Genomic DNA, 19,627 nt, shown 5'->3' with positions numbered 1-19,627 from the left:
GTCAGATGCTTAACCAACTGAGCCACCCAGGTGCCCATTAACTTGCCTATGTTAATAAAAGTGTATTTTCTATCCTTGAAACTAATGTGAAGTATATAATTGAAATATTGAATCCCATGGCTTTTTCCCCCTACCTTTATTTTTGTTCTGAAAATTTCAGAGTTCTGTGTAGGTTTACATTATTTACTTATATCAATTATATTTTGTTATATTTATATTTAAATATGTGTAATTATATTAATTATATTTTCCTGAGCAATGTCATTTTTTTCCTACTTCAAATGTATTTGTCTATAACTTTCTTCTTAAGTCTCCTGGGTGCTTCGAATTTGGTATGTCCCGGATTGAAAACATCGTTTATGACCTTTCCCACTTCCCTGACTTTTTGTAATCTGCTCTGTCATTTGTTTTCCCCATGCTAGTGTATGGCACCACCGAAACACTGAAGCAGGAAAAATCCTGGACTCCAAACTTCCCCGAAATTGCTATATCCAGGGGCACCTGGGTGGCTCACCCGGTTAAGCATCTGACTCATGACTGGCTCAGGTCGTGTTCTCGGGGTCCTGGTATATCAAGCCCCATGTCTGGCTCCATACTCAGTAGGGAGTCTGCTTGAGGATTCTCTCTCTTCCTCTCCCTCTGCCCCTTCCCCTGCATGCGCACACTGTCTCTCTCTAAAAATAAATAAATAAATTTTTAAAAAACAATCACCACATCTCTACCTCTGAAACCAGTAATACATTATATGTTAATTAATTGAATTTAAATTAGCAAAGCGACACCTGGCTGGCTCAGTGGGTTAAGTAAGTGTCTGCCTTCAGCTCAGGTCATGATCCCAGGATCCTGGGATCCAGTCCCGGGTTGGGCTCCTTGCTCAGCGTGGAGCCGGCTTCTCTCTCTGCCTGCCACTCCTCCTGCTTGTGCTCTCTCTCTCTTTCCCTGACCAATCAATCAATCAATCAATCAACAAAAATTTAAAAAAGAAATAAGTTAAAAAACAAAAAAAAATTTAGCACATTCAGTCATTCACCACATTCAGTATTTTGTCCCTGCTTACCATTTTTCATATCTTATTAACATAATTCACCCCCTCACCTATAATTTTGAAATGCTCTTCTGGTTTTGGTTCCTTTATGCTCATCTTGACATTGCTGTCAGAGTGACCTTTTTAAATATGTTTGTGATGATGTAACTTCTCCGCTTATTTGGTGGATACCCATGACATGAAGGAGAAAGTTCATATTCTAGCATGACACCTTTTTGGTTCAGTCCTGATTTTCCAATTACATGTCTGTATCCCATTCCCAAAAAGTGTGTTCCAGTTTTGCCACATTCTCTAGCTATCGTCACTTCCTGTGTTATTTCATAGTTCATCCTTTTGCTCCTCCTACCTTTTCTAGAAGGCCCTTCACACCCTCCTTGTGCACTTTGTCTGTCTTTCAAGATACAGCCCTATCTTTGCAGCACTTCCTGAGCTTCCCACATACAACTGTTTTCTCTTTTGTGCCTTCGCTGTGCTTCATTCACCTCACCTGTAGAACTAGTAAATGATACTCTGTGTTCTTACCTGTTTTCGTCCATCTCTGGTCCTACTAGCATATAGGGTAGTCTCTGTCTTTTCTTTCTATTTCCAACTTGTCCCAGGATAGTGCCTATGACTTGACGGAGACGGTATGTATTTGTCTTTCTTGAGTAAGTGAGTGAGCGAGCAATTGAATTAATGTGATGTTTTCTGAAGGTGGGTTTTGTTTTGTGTTGTTTTTATAGGACGGAGAGGTGCTATCAGCAATTGGGAAAAAGGACAATGGGATTGATATGGAAAGTGCTCCACAAGGGCAAACAGTTAATGACAACTTGACTTCTGCTGCTAGAGCATCCAAAAATAATGGAGATGGTGAGTGAGTGAACATCTATGAATCTTTTTCTATGCTTAAGTGCTGGTACATCACAATCTGTAAGTCTGTAGATCCAGATATGTTTTCCATTTCATTAAGGTATTTTTCTTTTGCTGTCTTTCTTTATAAGTATCCCGATGACTACCAACTTTTTCTTCTTGAAAATACTTCAGCTCTGAAAATCTTACTCCTATCCCTTTTATATTATTGGAATATTCTTAAATACGGATAGGCTTGTATATATGTTTGAAATTCATAATGATACATGTTCTCATTAATGTACCTGTGACTATATTTTGTAGTTATGGTAATAGGATTGGGAGAAGAGGAAGATAGAGAATCACCTTGGGATTCTGAGGTACTGTTTTCTTCTTCTTGTTTTACAATATAAGCATTGAGTGATGGTGTGAAAACATGAAAGGAATGCTTAGGCTTTACTCTCTTGTCTGTGTGTTTGCCCATAAAAAGTATTTCCTTATCCTTTTACCTGTAATTGACAAAATCATTATGTGTAAATATAATGATATAGCATAATACAGTTCTGCTAATTTGCAAGCTTAACTTAACAAAAGCTGTGCAGTATTATTGGAGAAAACTGAGGCTTAGAACTGAAAAGGAATTAGTTTGGGTTTTGAAATTAAGATATCTAAAAAACTAAAGAATTGGTCCAGGCCAGCCTAGGGCCAAATGTATGATTCTGTGGTGTATATGGATGTGCAAAGCTGCTAATGAGATCTAGAAAGAGTTTGGATTATAGTTTTTTACAGCTTGGAACTTGAAACGATAATGCCTGGGACATGAAAGTATTATATATATACACATATTTCTAAAAGATTATTTATTTATTTATTTATTTATTTATTTATTTATTTATTTATTTGAGAGAGTGAGTGAGTGGGCGGGAGCGAGAGGGAGAGAGAATCTGAATCTGAATCCACGCTTGAGTGCAGAGCCCAACTGACTCGAAGAGTTCGACACTCAACCGGCTGAGCCATCCAGGGCCCCTGAAAGTATTATATTTGGACTGTCAAGTAGATTCACAAGGAGCATTGGAATTGTAATAACAATTTGGTTTAGTGGTGTTGTGTTTATTTATTTTTAAACAGATTTTATTTATTTCAGAGAGAGAGGGAGAGAGAGAGAGAGAAAGAGAGCATGAGCAGGGGGCGGGGAGGGGGGCAGAGGGAGAGGGAGAAGCAGGCTTCCCACTGAGCACATGGAGCTAGATCCCAGAACCCACTGAGCCATGCAGGCGCCCCTGCTTTACTGATGTTTTAATAGCTAAAAACCATTTCAGATAGTTAAAATAGTATGCATTGAGTATCTTTGTGGCAGCCATACTTGTAGAAACAAGTATAAATTAATGATGGCCTATTCTAAGGTGATAGACTATAGAAGGGGATAAAAAGGGCCTGATCTCTTAGCACAGGCAGGTGCTACACAATGGTGTGCGCACCATATTTGAAGTCAAGAGATATGCTAGAAGTCCTCAAGATCATAAGAGAACACAGTGTAATAACAACAGGGAGATAAGTACCGGATTGAGATTTATAAAGGTTGGTGGGAGTGAACAATTCTTAGGTATGCCAGTATGGAAGTAAAGAATTAGAAAGCAACTGGCAAGAACAGCTAGATGGAGGTGAAGATGAGGGAGGGGGTGGGGGGAAGAATTCATTTAAGAAGGGCAAGATGAATGTAAAGATTGAAGAGTTGAGAGAGAGTATTACAAAAACACAATTGCAGTAGTGGGGCTAAGGGAGAGCAGATAGTCTGTATTATAAAATAGGGTAGAGATTATTTTGAGTGCAAACTAAGAAAACAAAGTCAGGTAATACAAATGCTTAGACTCTTCTGAATGACTTACAGCTGATTTTCATGAAGCCTGGAAGAAAATTTTATCCCTTTAACTTTAATAAAGTGTGATATCTCATATTTAATTTAGCAAAATCTGTGTTTATAGATAATGCAAAGTGAAATCTGTGTTAGACCTTAATCAGATTTATTATGAATTTTGAATTTTTGGCCATTGTCTTCCTTCTGGTTCCTTTCTGCCTTCCTTTCTTTCTTTTTTTTGAAGATTTTATTTATTTATTTTGTGCGAGACAGTGAGAGAGAGATATTGAGAGCTGGAGCACACAGAAGCAGGGGGAGGGGCAGAGGGAGAAGCCGACACCCCACTGAGCAGGGAGCCTGATTCAGGACTCGATCCCAGGACCCTGGGATCATGACCTGAGCTGAAGGCAGACGCTTAACCAACTGAGCCACCCAGGTGCCCTTTCTTGTGGTTTCTAATTTAACGTACTGTGTGGTATAATCTTGGCAGGTTTTAGATCTTTTTGAGAATAAAGAGAGGAAATAAGTAAACATTTTATGTAGTCTTTTCATTAATTAAAACGGAAATTTCTGATTATGTAAGTGAGGTTCTTAATCTTTATCCAGCAAATGAAATAAATTTTAAGCTGCAACACTCTTAAAGGAGAAAATTGTTTCTGGATTCTGATTTATTTATTTTTAATTATATCTGCATATAATAGATACATACAAAGACATCAAATGAATGAACTCACAATTTATAAGTTTTTTTCTAATATGAACTATTTGTCATCGTAGAGTCATAAGGAAGGAAAGGTTGCCAACAGAGTGTACAGAATTATTTCTGGAAGATGATTTTTACTTTTTCAAGTATCTCCAATAGTGGATACATTTTATATTATTCCCAGGAAACTTTAGTATTCCTAGTTGTTAATTCTTGGGGGTTTTTTTAGGTTTTAAAAATTTTGAGTAATCTCTGTACCCAACACGGGGCTTGAACTCACAACCCTGAGATCAAGAGTCACACACTCTTCCGACTGAGCCAGCCAGGCACGCACGTAGTTGTTAAATTTAACGTGCGAATTCTTTCGAATCTGAAACTCAGAAATACTGGTGATTGGATTTTTTTGGTCCCTTTCTTCTTTCCTCATGTGAATATTGGGCCCTGCTTGATAATCATGCATGTATCTGGAGTCTTTAAAACATTCAGCTTGGATGGTCATGATTATTAATTTTTTAGTACTAGGTTCTTTCTCCAGTCCTTAACTACCGTCTTGTATTCGTAGATAGGAAATTAGAGCTATTAGTTTGCTAGTCACAGTTCACAGAAGAAAACTATGTGAATTTTAAAATGGGATTTATCTTTTTTCATAAATCATAGTAGTACTTAAAAATGCCTCAAAATGCTGTGATCCCATAAGTATTTCTCTTCCACAATTTAAATCTTTTTAAGATTGATTTTTAAAATGGAGTATTCTTATAAAATCTTAAATCGGTGTTTTGCGATTAAATCTTTTTATTAATCTTTAAAATGCTGTTCATTACAGAGATGAATACTTGCCTGCGTATGTTTTTTTCCTAAAGTTTTATTTATTTCAGAGCGAGAGAGAGAGGGAGTGTGTGGTGGGGGGAGAGGGTAAGAGGGAGAGGAAGAGAGAGGGAGAGAAGCCGACTTCCCACTGAGCATGGAGCCTGATGTGGGGCTCAGTCTCACAAACCCGAGATCATGACCTGAGCCAAAATCCAGAGTCAGATGCTTAACCAACTGAGCCACCCAGGTGCCCATTAACTTGCCTATGTTAATAAAAGTGTATTTTCTATCCTTGAAACTAATGTGAAGTATATAATTGAAATATTGAATCCCATGGCTTTTTCCCCCTACCTTTATTTTTGTTCTGAAAATTTCAGAGTTCTGTGTAGGTTTACATTATTTACTTATATCAATTATATTTTGTTATATTTATATTTAAATATGTGTAATTATATTAATTATATTTTCCTGAGCAATGTCATTTTTTTCCTACTTCAAATGTATTTGTCTATAACTTTCTTCTTAAGTCTCCTGGGTGCTTCGAATTTGGTATGTCCCGGATTGAAAACATCGTTTATGACCTTTCCCACTTCCCTGACTTTTTGTAATCTGCTCTGTCATTTGTTTTCCCCATGCTAGTGTATGGCACCACCGAAACTCTGAAGCAGGAAAAGTCCTGGACTCCAAACTTCCCCGAAATTGCTATATCCAGGGGCACCTGGGTGGCTCACCCGGTTAAGCATCTGACTCATGACTGGCTCAGGTCGTGTTCTCGGGGTCCTGGTATATCAAGCCCCATGTCTGGCTCCATACTCAGTAGGGAGTCTGCTTGAGGATTCTCTCTCTTCCTCTCCCTCTGCCCCTTCCCCTGCATGCGCACACTGTCTCTCTCTAAAAATAAATAAATAAATTTTTAAAAAACAATCACCACATCTCTACCTCTGAAACCAGTAATACATTATATGTTAATTAATTGAATTTAAATTAGCAAAGCGACACCTGGCTGGCTCAGTGGGTTAAGTAAGTGTCTGCCTTCAGCTCAGGTCATGATCCCAGGATCCTGGGATCCAGTCCCGGGTTGGGCTCCTTGCTCAGCGTGGAGCCGGCTTCTCTCTCTGCCTGCCACTCCTCCTGCTTGTGCTCTCTCTCTCTTTCCCTGACCAATCAATCAATCAATCAATCAACAAAAGTTTAAAAAAGAAATAAGTTAAAAAACAAAAAAAAATTTAGCACATTCAGTCATTCACCACATTCAGTATTTTGTCCCTGCTTACCATTTTTCATATCTTATTAACATAATTCACCCCCTCACCTATAATTTTGAAATGCTCTTCTGGTTTTGGTTCCTTTATGCTCATCTTGACATTGCTGTCAGAGTGACCTTTTTAAATATGTTTGTGATGATGTAACTTCTCCGCTTATTTGGTGGATACCCATGACATGAAGGAGAAAGTTCATATTCTAGCATGACACCTTTTTGGTTCAGTCCTGATTTTCCAATTACATGTCTGTATCCCATTCCCAAAAAGTGTGTTCCAGTTTTGCCACATTCTCTAGCTATCGTCACTTCCTGTGTTATTTCATAGTTCATCCTTTTGCTCCTCCTACCTTTTCTAGAAGGCCCTTCACACCCTCCTTGTGCACTTTGTCTGTCTTTCAAGATACAGCCCTATCTTTGCAGCACTTCCTGAGCTTCCCACATACAACTGTTTTCTCTTTTGTGCCTTCGCTGTGCTTCATTCACCTCACCTGTAGAACTAGTAAATGATACTCTGTGTTCTTACCTGTTTTCGTCCATCTCTGGTCCTACTAGCATATAGGGTAGTCTCTGTCTTTTCTTTCTATTTCCAACTTGTCCCAGGATAGTGCCTATGACTTGACGGAGACGGTATGTATTTGTCTTTCTTGAGTAAGTGAGTGAGCGAGCAATTGAATTAATGTGATGTTTTCTGAAGGTGGGTTTTGTTTTGTGTTGTTTTTATAGGACGGAGAGGTGCTATCAGCAATTGGGAAAAAGGACAATGGGATTGATATGGAAAGTGCTCCACAAGGGCAAACAGTTAATGACAACTTGACTTCTGCTGCTAGAGCATCCAAAAATAATGGAGATGGTGAGTGAGTGAACATCTATGAATCTTTTTCTATGCTTAAGTGCTGGTACATCACAATCTGTAAGTCTGTAGATCCAGATATGTTTTCCATTTCATTAAGGTATTTTTCTTTTGCTGTCTTTCTTTATAAGTATCCCGATGACTACCAACTTTTTCTTCTTGAAAATACTTCAGCTCTGAAAATCTTACTCCTATCCCTTTTATATTATTGGAATATTCTTAAATACGGATAGGCTTGTATATATGTTTGAAATTCATAATGATACATGTTCTCATTAATGTACCTGTGACTATATTTTGTAGTTATGGTAATAGGATTGGGAGAAGAGGAAGATAGAGAATCACCTTGGGATTCTGAGGTACTGTTTTCTTCTTCTTGTTTTACAATATAAGCATTGAGTGATGGTGTGAAAACATGAAAGGAATGCTTAGGCTTTACTCTCTTGTCTGTGTGTTTGCCCATAAAAAGTATTTCCTTATCCTTTTACCTGTAATTGACAAAATCATTATGTGTAAATATAATGATATAGCATAATACAGTTCTGCTAATTTGCAAGCTTAACTTAACAAAAGCTGTGCAGTATTATTGGAGAAAACTGAGGCTTAGAACTGAAAAGGAATTAGTTTGGGTTTTGAAATTAAGATATCTAAAAAACTAAAGAATTGGTCCAGGCCAGCCTAGGGCCAAATGTATGATTCTGTGGTGTATATGGATGTGCAAAGCTGCTAATGAGATCTAGAAAGAGTTTGGATTATAGTTTTTTACAGCTTGGAACTTGAAACGATAATGCCTGGGACATGAAAGTATTATATATATACACATATTTCTAAAAGATTATTTATTTATTTATTTATTTATTTATTTATTTATTTGAGAGAGTGAGTGAGTGGGCGGGAGCGAGAGGGAGAGAGAATCTGAATCTGAATCCACGCTTGAGTGCAGAGCCCAACTGACTCGAAGAGTTCGACACTCAACCGGCTGAGCCATCCAGGGCCCCTGAAAGTATTATATTTGGACTGTCAAGTAGATTCACAAGGAGCATTGGAATTGTAATAACAATTTGGTTTAGTGGTGTTGTGTTTATTTATTTTTAAACAGATTTTATTTATTTCAGAGAGAGAGGGAGAGAGAGAGAGAGAAAGAGAGCATGAGCAGGGGGCGGGGAGGGGGGCAGAGGGAGAGGGAGAAGCAGGCTTCCCACTGAGCACATGGAGCTAGATCCCAGAACCCACTGAGCCATGCAGGCGCCCCTGCTTTACTGATGTTTTAATAGCTAAAAACCATTTCAGATAGTTAAAATAGTATGCATTGAGTATCTTTGTGGCAGCCATACTTGTAGAAACAAGTATAAATTAATGATGGCCTATTCTAAGGTGATAGACTATAGAAGGGGATAAAAAGGGCCTGATCTCTTAGCACAGGCAGGTGCTACACAATGGTGTGCGCACCATATTTGAAGTCAAGAGATATGCTAGAAGTCCTCAAGATCATAAGAGAACACAGTGTAATAACAACAGGGAGATAAGTACCGGATTGAGATTTATAAAGGTTGGTGGGAGTGAACAATTCTTAGGTATGCCAGTATGGAAGTAAAGAATTAGAAAGCAACTGGCAAGAACAGCTAGATGGAGGTGAAGATGAGGGAGGGGGTGGGGGGAAGAATTCATTTAAGAAGGGCAAGATGAATGTAAAGATTGAAGAGTTGAGAGAGAGTATTACAAAAACACAATTGCAGTAGTGGGGCTAAGGGAGAGCAGATAGTCTGTATTATAAAATAGGGTAGAGATTATTTTGAGTGCAAACTAAGAAAACAAAGTCAGGTAATACAAATGCTTAGACTCTTCTGAATGACTTACAGCTGATTTTCATGAAGCCTGGAAGAAAATTTTATCCCTTTAACTTTAATAAAGTGTGATATCTCATATTTAATTTAGCAAAATCTGTGTTTATAGATAATGCAAAGTGAAATCTGTGTTAGACCTTAATCAGATTTATTATGAATTTTGAATTTTTGGCCATTGTCTTCCTTCTGGTTCCTTTCTGCCTTCCTTTCTTTCTTTTTTTTGAAGATTTTATTTATTTATTTTGTGCGAGAGAGTGAGAGAGAGATATTGAGAGCTGGAGCACACAGAAGCAGGGGGAGGGGCAGAGGGAGAAGCCGACACCCCACTGAGCAGGGAGCCTGATTCAGGACTCGATCCCAGGACCCTGGGATCATGACCTGAGCTGAAGGCAGACGCTTAACCAACTGAGCCACCCAGGTGCCCTTTCTTGTGGTTTCTAATTTAACGTACTGTGTGGTATAATCTTGGCAGGTTTTAGATCTTTTTGAGAATAAAGAGAGGAAATAAGTAAACATTTTATGTAGTCTTTTCATTAATTAAAACGGAAATTTCTGATTATGTAAGTGAGGTTCTTAATCTTTATCCAGCAAATGAAATAAATTTTAAGCTGCAACACTCTTAAAGGAGAAAATTGTTTCTGGATTCTGATTTATTTATTTTTAATTATATCTGCATATAATAGATACATACAAAGACATCAAATGAATGAACTCACAATTTATAAGTTTTTTTCTAATATGAACTATTTGTCATCGTAGAGTCATAAGGAAGGAAAGGTTGCCAACAGAGTGTACAGAATTATTTCTGGAAGATGATTTTTACTTTTTCAAGTATCTCCAATAGTGGATACATTTTATATTATTCCCAGGAAACTTTAGTATTCCTAGTTGTTAATTCTTGGGGGTTTTTTTAGGTTTTAAAAATTTTGAGTAATCTCTGTACCCAACACGGGGCTTGAACTCACAACCCTGAGATCAAGAGTCACACACTCTTCCGACTGAGCCAGCCAGGCACGCACGTAGTTGTTAAATTTAACGTGCGAATTCTTTCGAATCTGAAACTCAGAAATACTGGTGATTGGATTTTTTTGGTCCCTTTCTTCTTTCCTCATGTGAATATTGGGCCCTGCTTGATAATCATGCATGTATCTGGAGTCTTTAAAACATTCAGCTTGGATGGTCATGATTATTAATTTTTTAGTACTAGGTTCTTTCTCCAGTCCTTAACTACCGTCTTGTATTCGTAGATAGGAAATTAGAGCTATTAGTTTGCTAGTCACAGTTCACAGAAGAAAACTATGTGAATTTTAAAATGGGATTTATCTTTTTTCATAAATCATAGTAGTACTTAAAAATGCCTCAAAATGCTGTGATCCCATAAGTATTTCTCTTCCACAATTTAAATCTTTTTAAGATTGATTTTTAAAATGGAGTATTCTTATAAAATCTTAAATCGGTGTTTTGCGATTAAATCTTTTTATTAATCTTTAAAATGCTGTTCATTACAGAGATGAATACTTGCCTGCGTATGTTTTTTTCCTAAAGTTTTATTTATTTCAGAGCGAGAGAGAGAGGGAGTGTGTGGTGGGGGGAGAGGGTAAGAGGGAGAGGAAGAGAGAGGGAGAGAAGCCGACTTCCCACTGAGCATGGAGCCTGATGTGGGGCTCAGTCTCACAAACCCGAGATCATGACCTGAGCCAAAATCCAGAGTCAGATGCTTAACCAACTGAGCCACCCAGGTGCCCATTAACTTGCCTATGTTAATAAAAGTGTATTTTCTATCCTTGAAACTAATGTGAAGTATATAATTGAAATATTGAATCCCATGGCTTTTTCCCCCTACCTTTATTTTTGTTCTGAAAATTTCAGAGTTCTGTGTAGGTTTACATTATTTACTTATATCAATTATATTTTGTTATATTTATATTTAAATATGTGTAATTATATTAATTATATTTTCCTGAGCAATGTCATTTTTTTCCTACTTCAAATGTATTTGTCTATAACTTTCTTCTTAAGTCTCCTGGGTGCTTCGAATTTGGTATGTCCCGGATTGAAAACATCGTTTATGACCTTTCCCACTTCCCTGACTTTTTGTAATCTGCTCTGTCATTTGTTTTCCCCATGCTAGTGTATGGCACCACCGAAACTCTGAAGCAGGAAAAGTCCTGGACTCCAAACTTCCCCGAAATTGCTATATCCAGGGGCACCTGGGTGGCTCACCCGGTTAAGCATCTGACTCATGACTGGCTCAGGTCGTGTTCTCGGGGTCCTGGTATATCAAGCCCCATGTCTGGCTCCATACTCAGTAGGGAGTCTGCTTGAGGATTCTCTCTCTTCCTCTCCCTCTGCCCCTTCCCCTGCATGCGCACACTGTCTCTCTCTAAAAATAAATAAATAAATTTTTAAAAAACAATCACCACATCTCTACCTCTGAAACCAGTAATACATTATATGTTAATTAATTGAATTTAAATTAGCAAAGCGACACCTGGCTGGCTCAGTGGGTTAAGTAAGTGTCTGCCTTCAGCTCAGGTCATGATCCCAGGATCCTGGGATCCAGTCCCGGGTTGGGCTCCTTGCTCAGCGTGGAGCCGGCTTCTCTCTCTGCCTGCCACTCCTCCTGCTTGTGCTCTCTCTCTCTTTCCCTGACCAATCAATCAATCAATCAATCAACAAAAGTTTAAAAAAGAAATAAGTTAAAAAACAAAAAAAAATTTAGCACATTCAGTCATTCACCACATTCAGTATTTTGTCCCTGCTTACCATTTTTCATATCTTATTAACATAATTCACCCCCTCACCTATAATTTTGAAATGCTCTTCTGGTTTTGGTTCCTTTATGCTCATCTTGACATTGCTGTCAGAGTGACCTTTTTAAATATGTTTGTGATGATGTAACTTCTCCGCTTATTTGGTGGATACCCATGACATGAAGGAGAAAGTTCATATTCTAGCATGACACCTTTTTGGTTCAGTCCTGATTTTCCAATTACATGTCTGTATCCCATTCCCAAAAAGTGTGTTCCAGTTTTGCCACATTCTCTAGCTATCGTCACTTCCTGTGTTATTTCATAGTTCATCCTTTTGCTCCTCCTACCTTTTCTAGAAGGCCCTTCACACCCTCCTTGTGCACTTTGTCTGTCTTTCAAGATACAGCCCTATCTTTGCAGCACTTCCTGAGCTTCCCACATACAACTGTTTTCTCTTTTGTGCCTTCGCTGTGCTTCATTCACCTCACCTGTAGAACTAGTAAATGATACTCTGTGTTCTTACCTGTTTTCGTCCATCTCTGGTCCTACTAGCATATAGGGTAGTCTCTGTCTTTTCTTTCTATTTCCAACTTGTCCCAGGATAGTGCCTATGACTTGACGGAGACGGTATGTATTTGTCTTTCTTGAGTAAGTGAGTGAGCGAGCAATTGAATTAATGTGATGTTTTCTGAAGGTGGGTTTTGTTTTGTGTTGTTTTTATAGGACGGAGAGGTGCTATCAGCAATTGGGAAAAAGGACAATGGGATTGATATGGAAAGTGCTCCACAAGGGCAAACAGTTAATGACAACTTGACTTCTGCTGCTAGAGCATCCAAAAATAATGGAGATGGTGAGTGAGTGAACATCTATGAATCTTTTTCTATGCTTAAGTGCTGGTACATCACAATCTGTAAGTCTGTAGATCCAGATATGTTTTCCATTTCATTAAGGTATTTTTCTTTTGCTGTCTTTCTTTATAAGTATCCCGATGACTACCAACTTTTTCTTCTTGAAAATACTTCAGCTCTGAAAATCTTACTCCTATCCCTTTTATATTATTGGAATATTCTTAAATACGGATAGGCTTGTATATATGTTTGAAATTCATAATGATACATGTTCTCATTAATGTACCTGTGACTATATTTTGTAGTTATGGTAATAGGATTGGGAGAAGAGGAAGATAGAGAATCACCTTGGGATTCTGAGGTACTGTTTTCTTCTTCTTGTTTTACAATATAAGCATTGAGTGATGGTGTGAAAACATGAAAGGAATGCTTAGGCTTTACTCTCTTGTCTGTGTGTTTGCCCATAAAAAGTATTTCCTTATCCTTTTACCTGTAATTGACAAAATCATTATGTGTAAATATAATGATATAGCATAATACAGTTCTGCTAATTTGCAAGCTTAACTTAACAAAAGCTGTGCAGTATTATTGGAGAAAACTGAGGCTTAGAACTGAAAAGGAATTAGTTTGGGTTTTGAAATTAAGATATCTAAAAAACTAAAGAATTGGTCCAGGCCAGCCTAGGGCCAAATGTATGATTCTGTGGTGTATATGGATGTGCAAAGCTGCTAATGAGATCTAGAAAGAGTTTGGATTATAGTTTTTTACAGCTTGGAACTTGAAACGATAATGCCTGGGACATGAAAGTATTATATATATACACATATTTCTAAAAGATTATTTATTTATTTATTTATTTATTTATTTATTTATTTATTTATTTGAGAGAGTGAGTGAGTGGGCGGGAGCGAGAGGGAGAGAGAATCTGAATCTGAATCCACGCTTGAGTGCAGAGCCCAACTGACTCGAAGAGTTCGACACTCAACCGGCTGAGCCATCCAGGGCCCCTGAAAGTATTATATTTGGACTGTCAAGTAGATTCACAAGGAGCATTGGAATTGTAATAACAATTTGGTTTAGTGGTGTTGTGTTTATTTATTTTTAAACAGATTTTATTTATTTCAGAGAGAGAGGGAGAGAGAGAGAGAGAAAGAGAGCATGAGCAGGGGGCGGGGAGGGGGGCAGAGGGAGAGGGAGAAGCAGGCTTCCCACTGAGCACATGGAGCTAGATCCCAGAACCCACTGAGCCATGCAGGCGCCCCTGCTTTACTGATGTTTTAATAGCTAAAAACCATTTCAGATAGTTAAAATAGTATGCATTGAGTATCTTTGTGGCAGCCATACTTGTAGAAACAAGTATAAATTAATGATGGCCTATTCTAAGGTGATAGACTATAGAAGGGGATAAAAAGGGCCTGATCTCTTAGCACAGGCAGGTGCTACACAATGGTGTGCGCACCATATTTGAAGTCAAGAGATATGCTAGAAGTCCTCAAGATCATAAGAGAACACAGTGTAATAACAACAGGGAGATAAGTACCGGATTGAGATTTATAAAGGTTGGTGGGAGTGAACAATTCTTAGGTATGCCAGTATGGAAGTAAAGAATTAGAAAGCAACTGGCAAGAACAGCTAGATGGAGGTGAAGATGAGGGAGGGGGTGGGGGGAAGAATTCATTTAAGAAGGGCAAGATGAATGTAAAGATTGAAGAGTTGAGAGAGAGTATTACAAAAACACAATTGCAGTAGTGGGGCTAAGGGAGAGCAGATAGTCTGTATTATAAAATAGGGTAGAGATTATTTTGAGTGCAAACTAAGAAAACAAAGTCAGGTAATACAAATGCTTAGACTCTTCTGAATGACTTACAGCTGATTTTCATGAAGCCTGGAAGAAAATTTTATCCCTTTAACTTTAATAAAGTGTGATATCTCATATTTAATTTAGCAAAATCTGTGTTTATAGATAATGCAAAGTGAAATCTGTGTTAGACCTTAATCAGATTTATTATGAATTTTGAATTTTTGGCCATTGTCTTCCTTCTGGTTCCTTTCTGCCTTCCTTTCTTTCTTTTTTTTGAAGATTTTATTTATTTATTTTGTGCGAGACAGTGAGAGAGAGATATTGAGAGCTGGAGCACACAGAAGCAGGGGGAGGGGCAGAGGGAGAAGCCGACACCCCACTGAGCAGGGAGCCTGATTCAGGACTCGATCCCAGGACCCTGGGATCATGACCTGAGCTGAAGGCAGACGCTTAACCAACTGAGCCACCCAGGTGCCCTTTCTTGTGGTTTCTAATTTAACGTACTGTGTGGTATAATCTTGGCAGGTTTTAGATCTTTTTGAGAATAAAGAGAGGAAATAAGTAAACATTTTATGTAGTCTTTTCATTAATTAAAACGGAAATTTCTGATTATGTAAGTGAGGTTCTTAATCTTTATCCAGCAAATGAAATAAATTTTAAGCTGCAACACTCTTAAAGGAGAAAATTGTTTCTGGATTCTGATTTATTTATTTTTAATTATATCTGCATATAATAGATACATACAAAGACATCAAATGAATGAACTCACAATTTATAAGTTTTTTTCTAATATGAACTATTTGTCATCGTAGAGTCATAAGGAAGGAAAGGTTGCCAACAGAGTGTACAGAATTATTTCTGGAAGATGATTTTTACTTTTTCAAGTATCTCCAATAGTGGATACATTTTATATTATTCCCAGGAAACTTTAGTATTCCTAGTTGTTAATTCTTGGGGGTTTTTTTAGGTTTTAAAAATTTTGAGTAATCTCTGTACCCAACACGGGGCTTGAACTCACAACCCTGAGATCAAGAGTCACACACTCTTCCGACTGAGCCAGCCAGGCACGCACGTAGTTGTTAAATTTAACGTGCGAATTCTTTCGAATCTGAAACTCAGAAATACTGGTGATTGGATTTTTTTGGTCCCTTTCTTCTTTCCTCATGTGAATATTGGGCCCTGCTTGATAATCATGCATGTATCTGGAGTCTTTAAAACATTCAGCTTGGATGGTCATGATTATTAATTTTTTAGTACTAGGTTCTTTCTCCAGTCCTTAACTACCGTCTTGTATTCGTAGATAGGAAATTAGAGCTATTAGTTTGCTAGTCACAGTTCACAGAAGAAAACTATGTGAATTTTAAAATGGGATTTATCTTTTTTCATAAATCATAGTAGTACTTAAAAATGCCTCAAAATGCTGTGATCCCATAAGTATTTCTCTTCCACAATTTAAATCTTTTTAAGATTGATTTTTAAAATGGAGTATTCTTATAAAATCTTAAATCGGTGTTTTGCGATTAAATCTTTTTATTAATCTTTAAAATGCTGTTCATTACAGAGATGAATACTTGCCTGCGTATGTTTTTTTCCTAAAGTTTTATTTATTTCAGAGCGAGAGAGAGAGGGAGTGTGTGGTGGGGGGAGAGGGTAAGAGGGGGAGGAAGAGAGAGGGAGAGAAGCCGACTTCCCACTGAGCATGGAGCCTGATGTGGGGCTCAGTCTCACAAACCCGAGATCATGACCTGAGCCAAAATCCAGAGTCAGATGCTTAACCAACTGAGCCACCCAGGTGCCCATTAACTTGCCTATGTTAATAAAAGTGTATTTTCTATCCTTGAAACTAATGTGAAGTATATAATTGAAATATTGAATCCCATGGCTTTTTCCCCCTACCTTTATTTTTGTTCTGAAAATTTCAGAGTTCTGTGTAGGTTTACATTATTTACTTATATCAATTATATTTTGTTATATTTATATTTAAATATGTGTAATTATATTAATTATATTTTCCTGAGCAATGTCATTTTTTTCCTACTTCAAATGTATTTGTCTATAACTTTCTTCTTAAGTCTCCTGGGTGCTTCGAATTTGGTATGTCCCGGATTGAAAACATCGTTTATGACCTTTCCCACTTCCCTGACTTTTTGTAATCTGCTCTGTCATTTGTTTTCCCCATGCTAGTGTATGGCACCACCGAAACTCTGAAGCAGGAAAAGTCCTGGACTCCAAACTTCCCCGAAATTGCTATATCCAGGGGCACCTGGGTGGCTCACCCGGTTAAGCATCTGACTCATGACTGGCTCAGGTCGTGTTCTCGGGGTCCTGGTATATCAAGCCCCATGTCTGGCTCCATACTCAGTAGGGAGTCTGCTTGAGGATTCTCTCTCTTCCTCTCCCTCTGCCCCTTCCCCTGCATGCGCACACTGTCTCTCTCTAAAAATAAATAAATAAATTTTTAAAAAACAATCACCACATCTCTACCTCTGAAACCAGTAATACATTATATGTTAATTAATTGAATTTAAATTAGCAAAGCGACACCTGGCTGGCTCAGTGGGTTAAGTAAGTGTCTGCCTTCAGCTCAGGTCATGATCCCAGGATCCTGGGATCCAGTCCCGGGTTGGGCTCCTTGCTCAGCGTGGAGCCGGCTTCTCTCTCTGCCTGCCACTCCTCCTGCTTGTGCTCTCTCTCTCTTTCCCTGACCAATCAATCAATCAATCAATCAACAAAAGTTTAAAAAAGAAATAAGTTAAAAAACAAAAAAAAATTTAGCACATTCAGTCATTCACCACATTCAGTATTTTGTCCCTGCTTACCATTTTTCATATCTTATTAACATAATTCACCCCCTCACCTATAATTTTGAAATGCTCTTCTGGTTTTGGTTCCTTTATGCTCATCTTGACATTGCTGTCAGAGTGACCTTTTTAAATATGTTTGTGATGATGTAACTTCTCCGCTTATTTGGTGGATACCCATGACATGAAGGAGAAAGTTCATATTCTAGCATGACACCTTTTTGGTTCAGTCCTGATTTTCCAATTACATGTCTGTATCCCATTCCCAAAAAGTGTGTTCCAGTTTTGCCACATTCTCTAGCTATCGTCACTTCCTGTGTTATTTCATAGTTCATCCTTTTGCTCCTCCTACCTTTTCTAGAAGGCCCTTCACACCCTCCTTGTGCACTTTGTCTGTCTTTCAAGATACAGCCCTATCTTTGCAGCACTTCCTGAGCTTCCCACATACAACTGTTTTCTCTTTTGTGCCTTCGCTGTGCTTCATTCACCTCACCTGTAGAACTAGTAAATGATACTCTGTGTTCTTACCTGTTTTCGTCCATCTCTGGTCCTACTAGCATATAGGGTAGTCTCTGTCTTTTCTTTCTATTTCCAACTTGTCCCAGGATAGTGCCTATGACTTGACGGAGACGGTATGTATTTGTCTTTCTTGAGTAAGTGAGTGAGCGAGCAATTGAATTAATGTGATGTTTTCTGAAGGTGGGTTTTGTTTTGTGTTGTTTTTATAGGACGGAGAGGTGCTATCAGCAATTGGGAAAAAGGACAATGGGATTGATATGGAAAGTGCTCCACAAGGGCAAACAGTTAATGACAACTTGACTTCTGCTGCTAGAGCATCCAAAAATAATGGAGATGGTGAGTGAGTGAACATCTATGAATCTTTTTCTATGCTTAAGTGCTGGTACATCACAATCTGTAAGTCTGTAGATCCAGATATGTTTTCCATTTCATTAAGGTATTTTTCTTTTGCTGTCTTTCTTTATAAGTATCCCGATGACTACCAACTTTTTCTTCTTGAAAATACTTCAGCTCTGAAAATCTTACTCCTATCCCTTTTATATTATTGGAATATTCTTAAATACGGATAGGCTTGTATATATGTTTGAAATTCATAATGATACATGTTCTCATTAATGTACCTGTGACTATATTTTGTAGTTATGGTAATAGGATTGGGAGAAGAGGAAGATAGAGAATCACCTTGGGATTCTGAGGTACTGTTTTCTTCTTCTTGTTTTACAATATAAGCATTGAGTGATGGTGTGAAAACATGAAAGGAATGCTTAGGCTTTACTCTCTTGTCTGTGTGTTTGCCCATAAAAAGTATTTCCTTATCCTTTTACCTGTAATTGACAAAATCATTATGTGTAAATATAATGATATAGCATAATACAGTTCTGCTAATTTGCAAGCTTAACTTAACAAAAGCTGTGCAGTATTATTGGAGAAAACTGAGGCTTAGAACTGAAAAGGAATTAGTTTGGGTTTTGAAATTAAGATATCTAAAAAACTAAAGAATTGGTCCAGGCCAGCCTAGGGCCAAATGTATGATTCTGTGGTGTATATGGATGTGCAAAGCTGCTAATGAGATCTAGAAAGAGTTTGGATTATAGTTTTTTACAGCTTGGAACTTGAAACGATAATGCCTGGGACATGAAAGTATTATATATATACACATATTTCTAAAAGATTATTTATTTATTTATTTATTTATTTATTTATTTATTTATTTATTTGAGAGAGTGAGTGAGTGGGCGGGAGCGAGAGGGAGAGAGAATCTGAATCTGAATCCACGCTTGAGTGCAGAGCCCAACTGACTCGAAGAGTTCGACACTCAACCGGCTGAGCCATCCAGGGCCCCTGAAAGTATTATATTTGGACTGTCAAGTAGATTCACAAGGAGCATTGGAATTGTAATAACAATTTGGTTTAGTGGTGTTGTGTTTATTTATTTTTAAACAGATTTTATTTATTTCAGAGAGAGAGGGAGAGAGAGAGAGAGAAAGAGAGCATGAGCAGGGGGCGGGGAGGGGGGCAGAGGGAGAGGGAGAAGCAGGCTTCCCACTGAGCACATGGAGCTAGATCCCAGAACCCACTGAGCCATGCAGGCGCCCCTGCTTTACTGATGTTTTAATAGCTAAAAACCATTTCAGATAGTTAAAATAGTATGCATTGAGTATCTTTGTGGCAGCCATACTTGTAGAAACAAGTATAAATTAATGATGGCCTAT

General features: G+C 38.0%; 1 protein-coding gene across 1 annotated transcript in view; it reads left to right on the top strand.

The window, feature by feature from the left end:
* The window catches only part of LOC125281624 (ankyrin repeat domain-containing protein 26-like), a 564,334-nt gene that overhangs the window by 231,461 nt on the left and 313,246 nt on the right, over window positions 1-19,627 (top strand). The window contains exons 31-38 of the mRNA XM_057304707.1: window positions 1,768-1,894; window positions 2,198-2,253; window positions 7,223-7,349; window positions 7,653-7,708; window positions 12,670-12,796; window positions 13,100-13,155; window positions 18,125-18,251; window positions 18,555-18,610. Coding sequence (XP_057160690.1) covers window positions 1,768-1,894; window positions 2,198-2,253; window positions 7,223-7,349; window positions 7,653-7,708; window positions 12,670-12,796; window positions 13,100-13,155; window positions 18,125-18,251; window positions 18,555-18,610 — 732 coding nt within the window. The remainder of the gene's footprint in view (window positions 1-1,767; window positions 1,895-2,197; window positions 2,254-7,222; window positions 7,350-7,652; window positions 7,709-12,669; window positions 12,797-13,099; window positions 13,156-18,124; window positions 18,252-18,554; window positions 18,611-19,627) is intronic.

The sequence above is a fragment of the Ursus arctos genome, unplaced genomic scaffold, assembly GCF_023065955.2.
Source record: "Ursus arctos isolate Adak ecotype North America unplaced genomic scaffold, UrsArc2.0 scaffold_30, whole genome shotgun sequence".
Taxonomy (NCBI): Eukaryota; Metazoa; Chordata; class Mammalia; order Carnivora; family Ursidae; genus Ursus; species Ursus arctos.
This window is presented reverse-complemented; position numbering and strand designations above follow the sequence as displayed.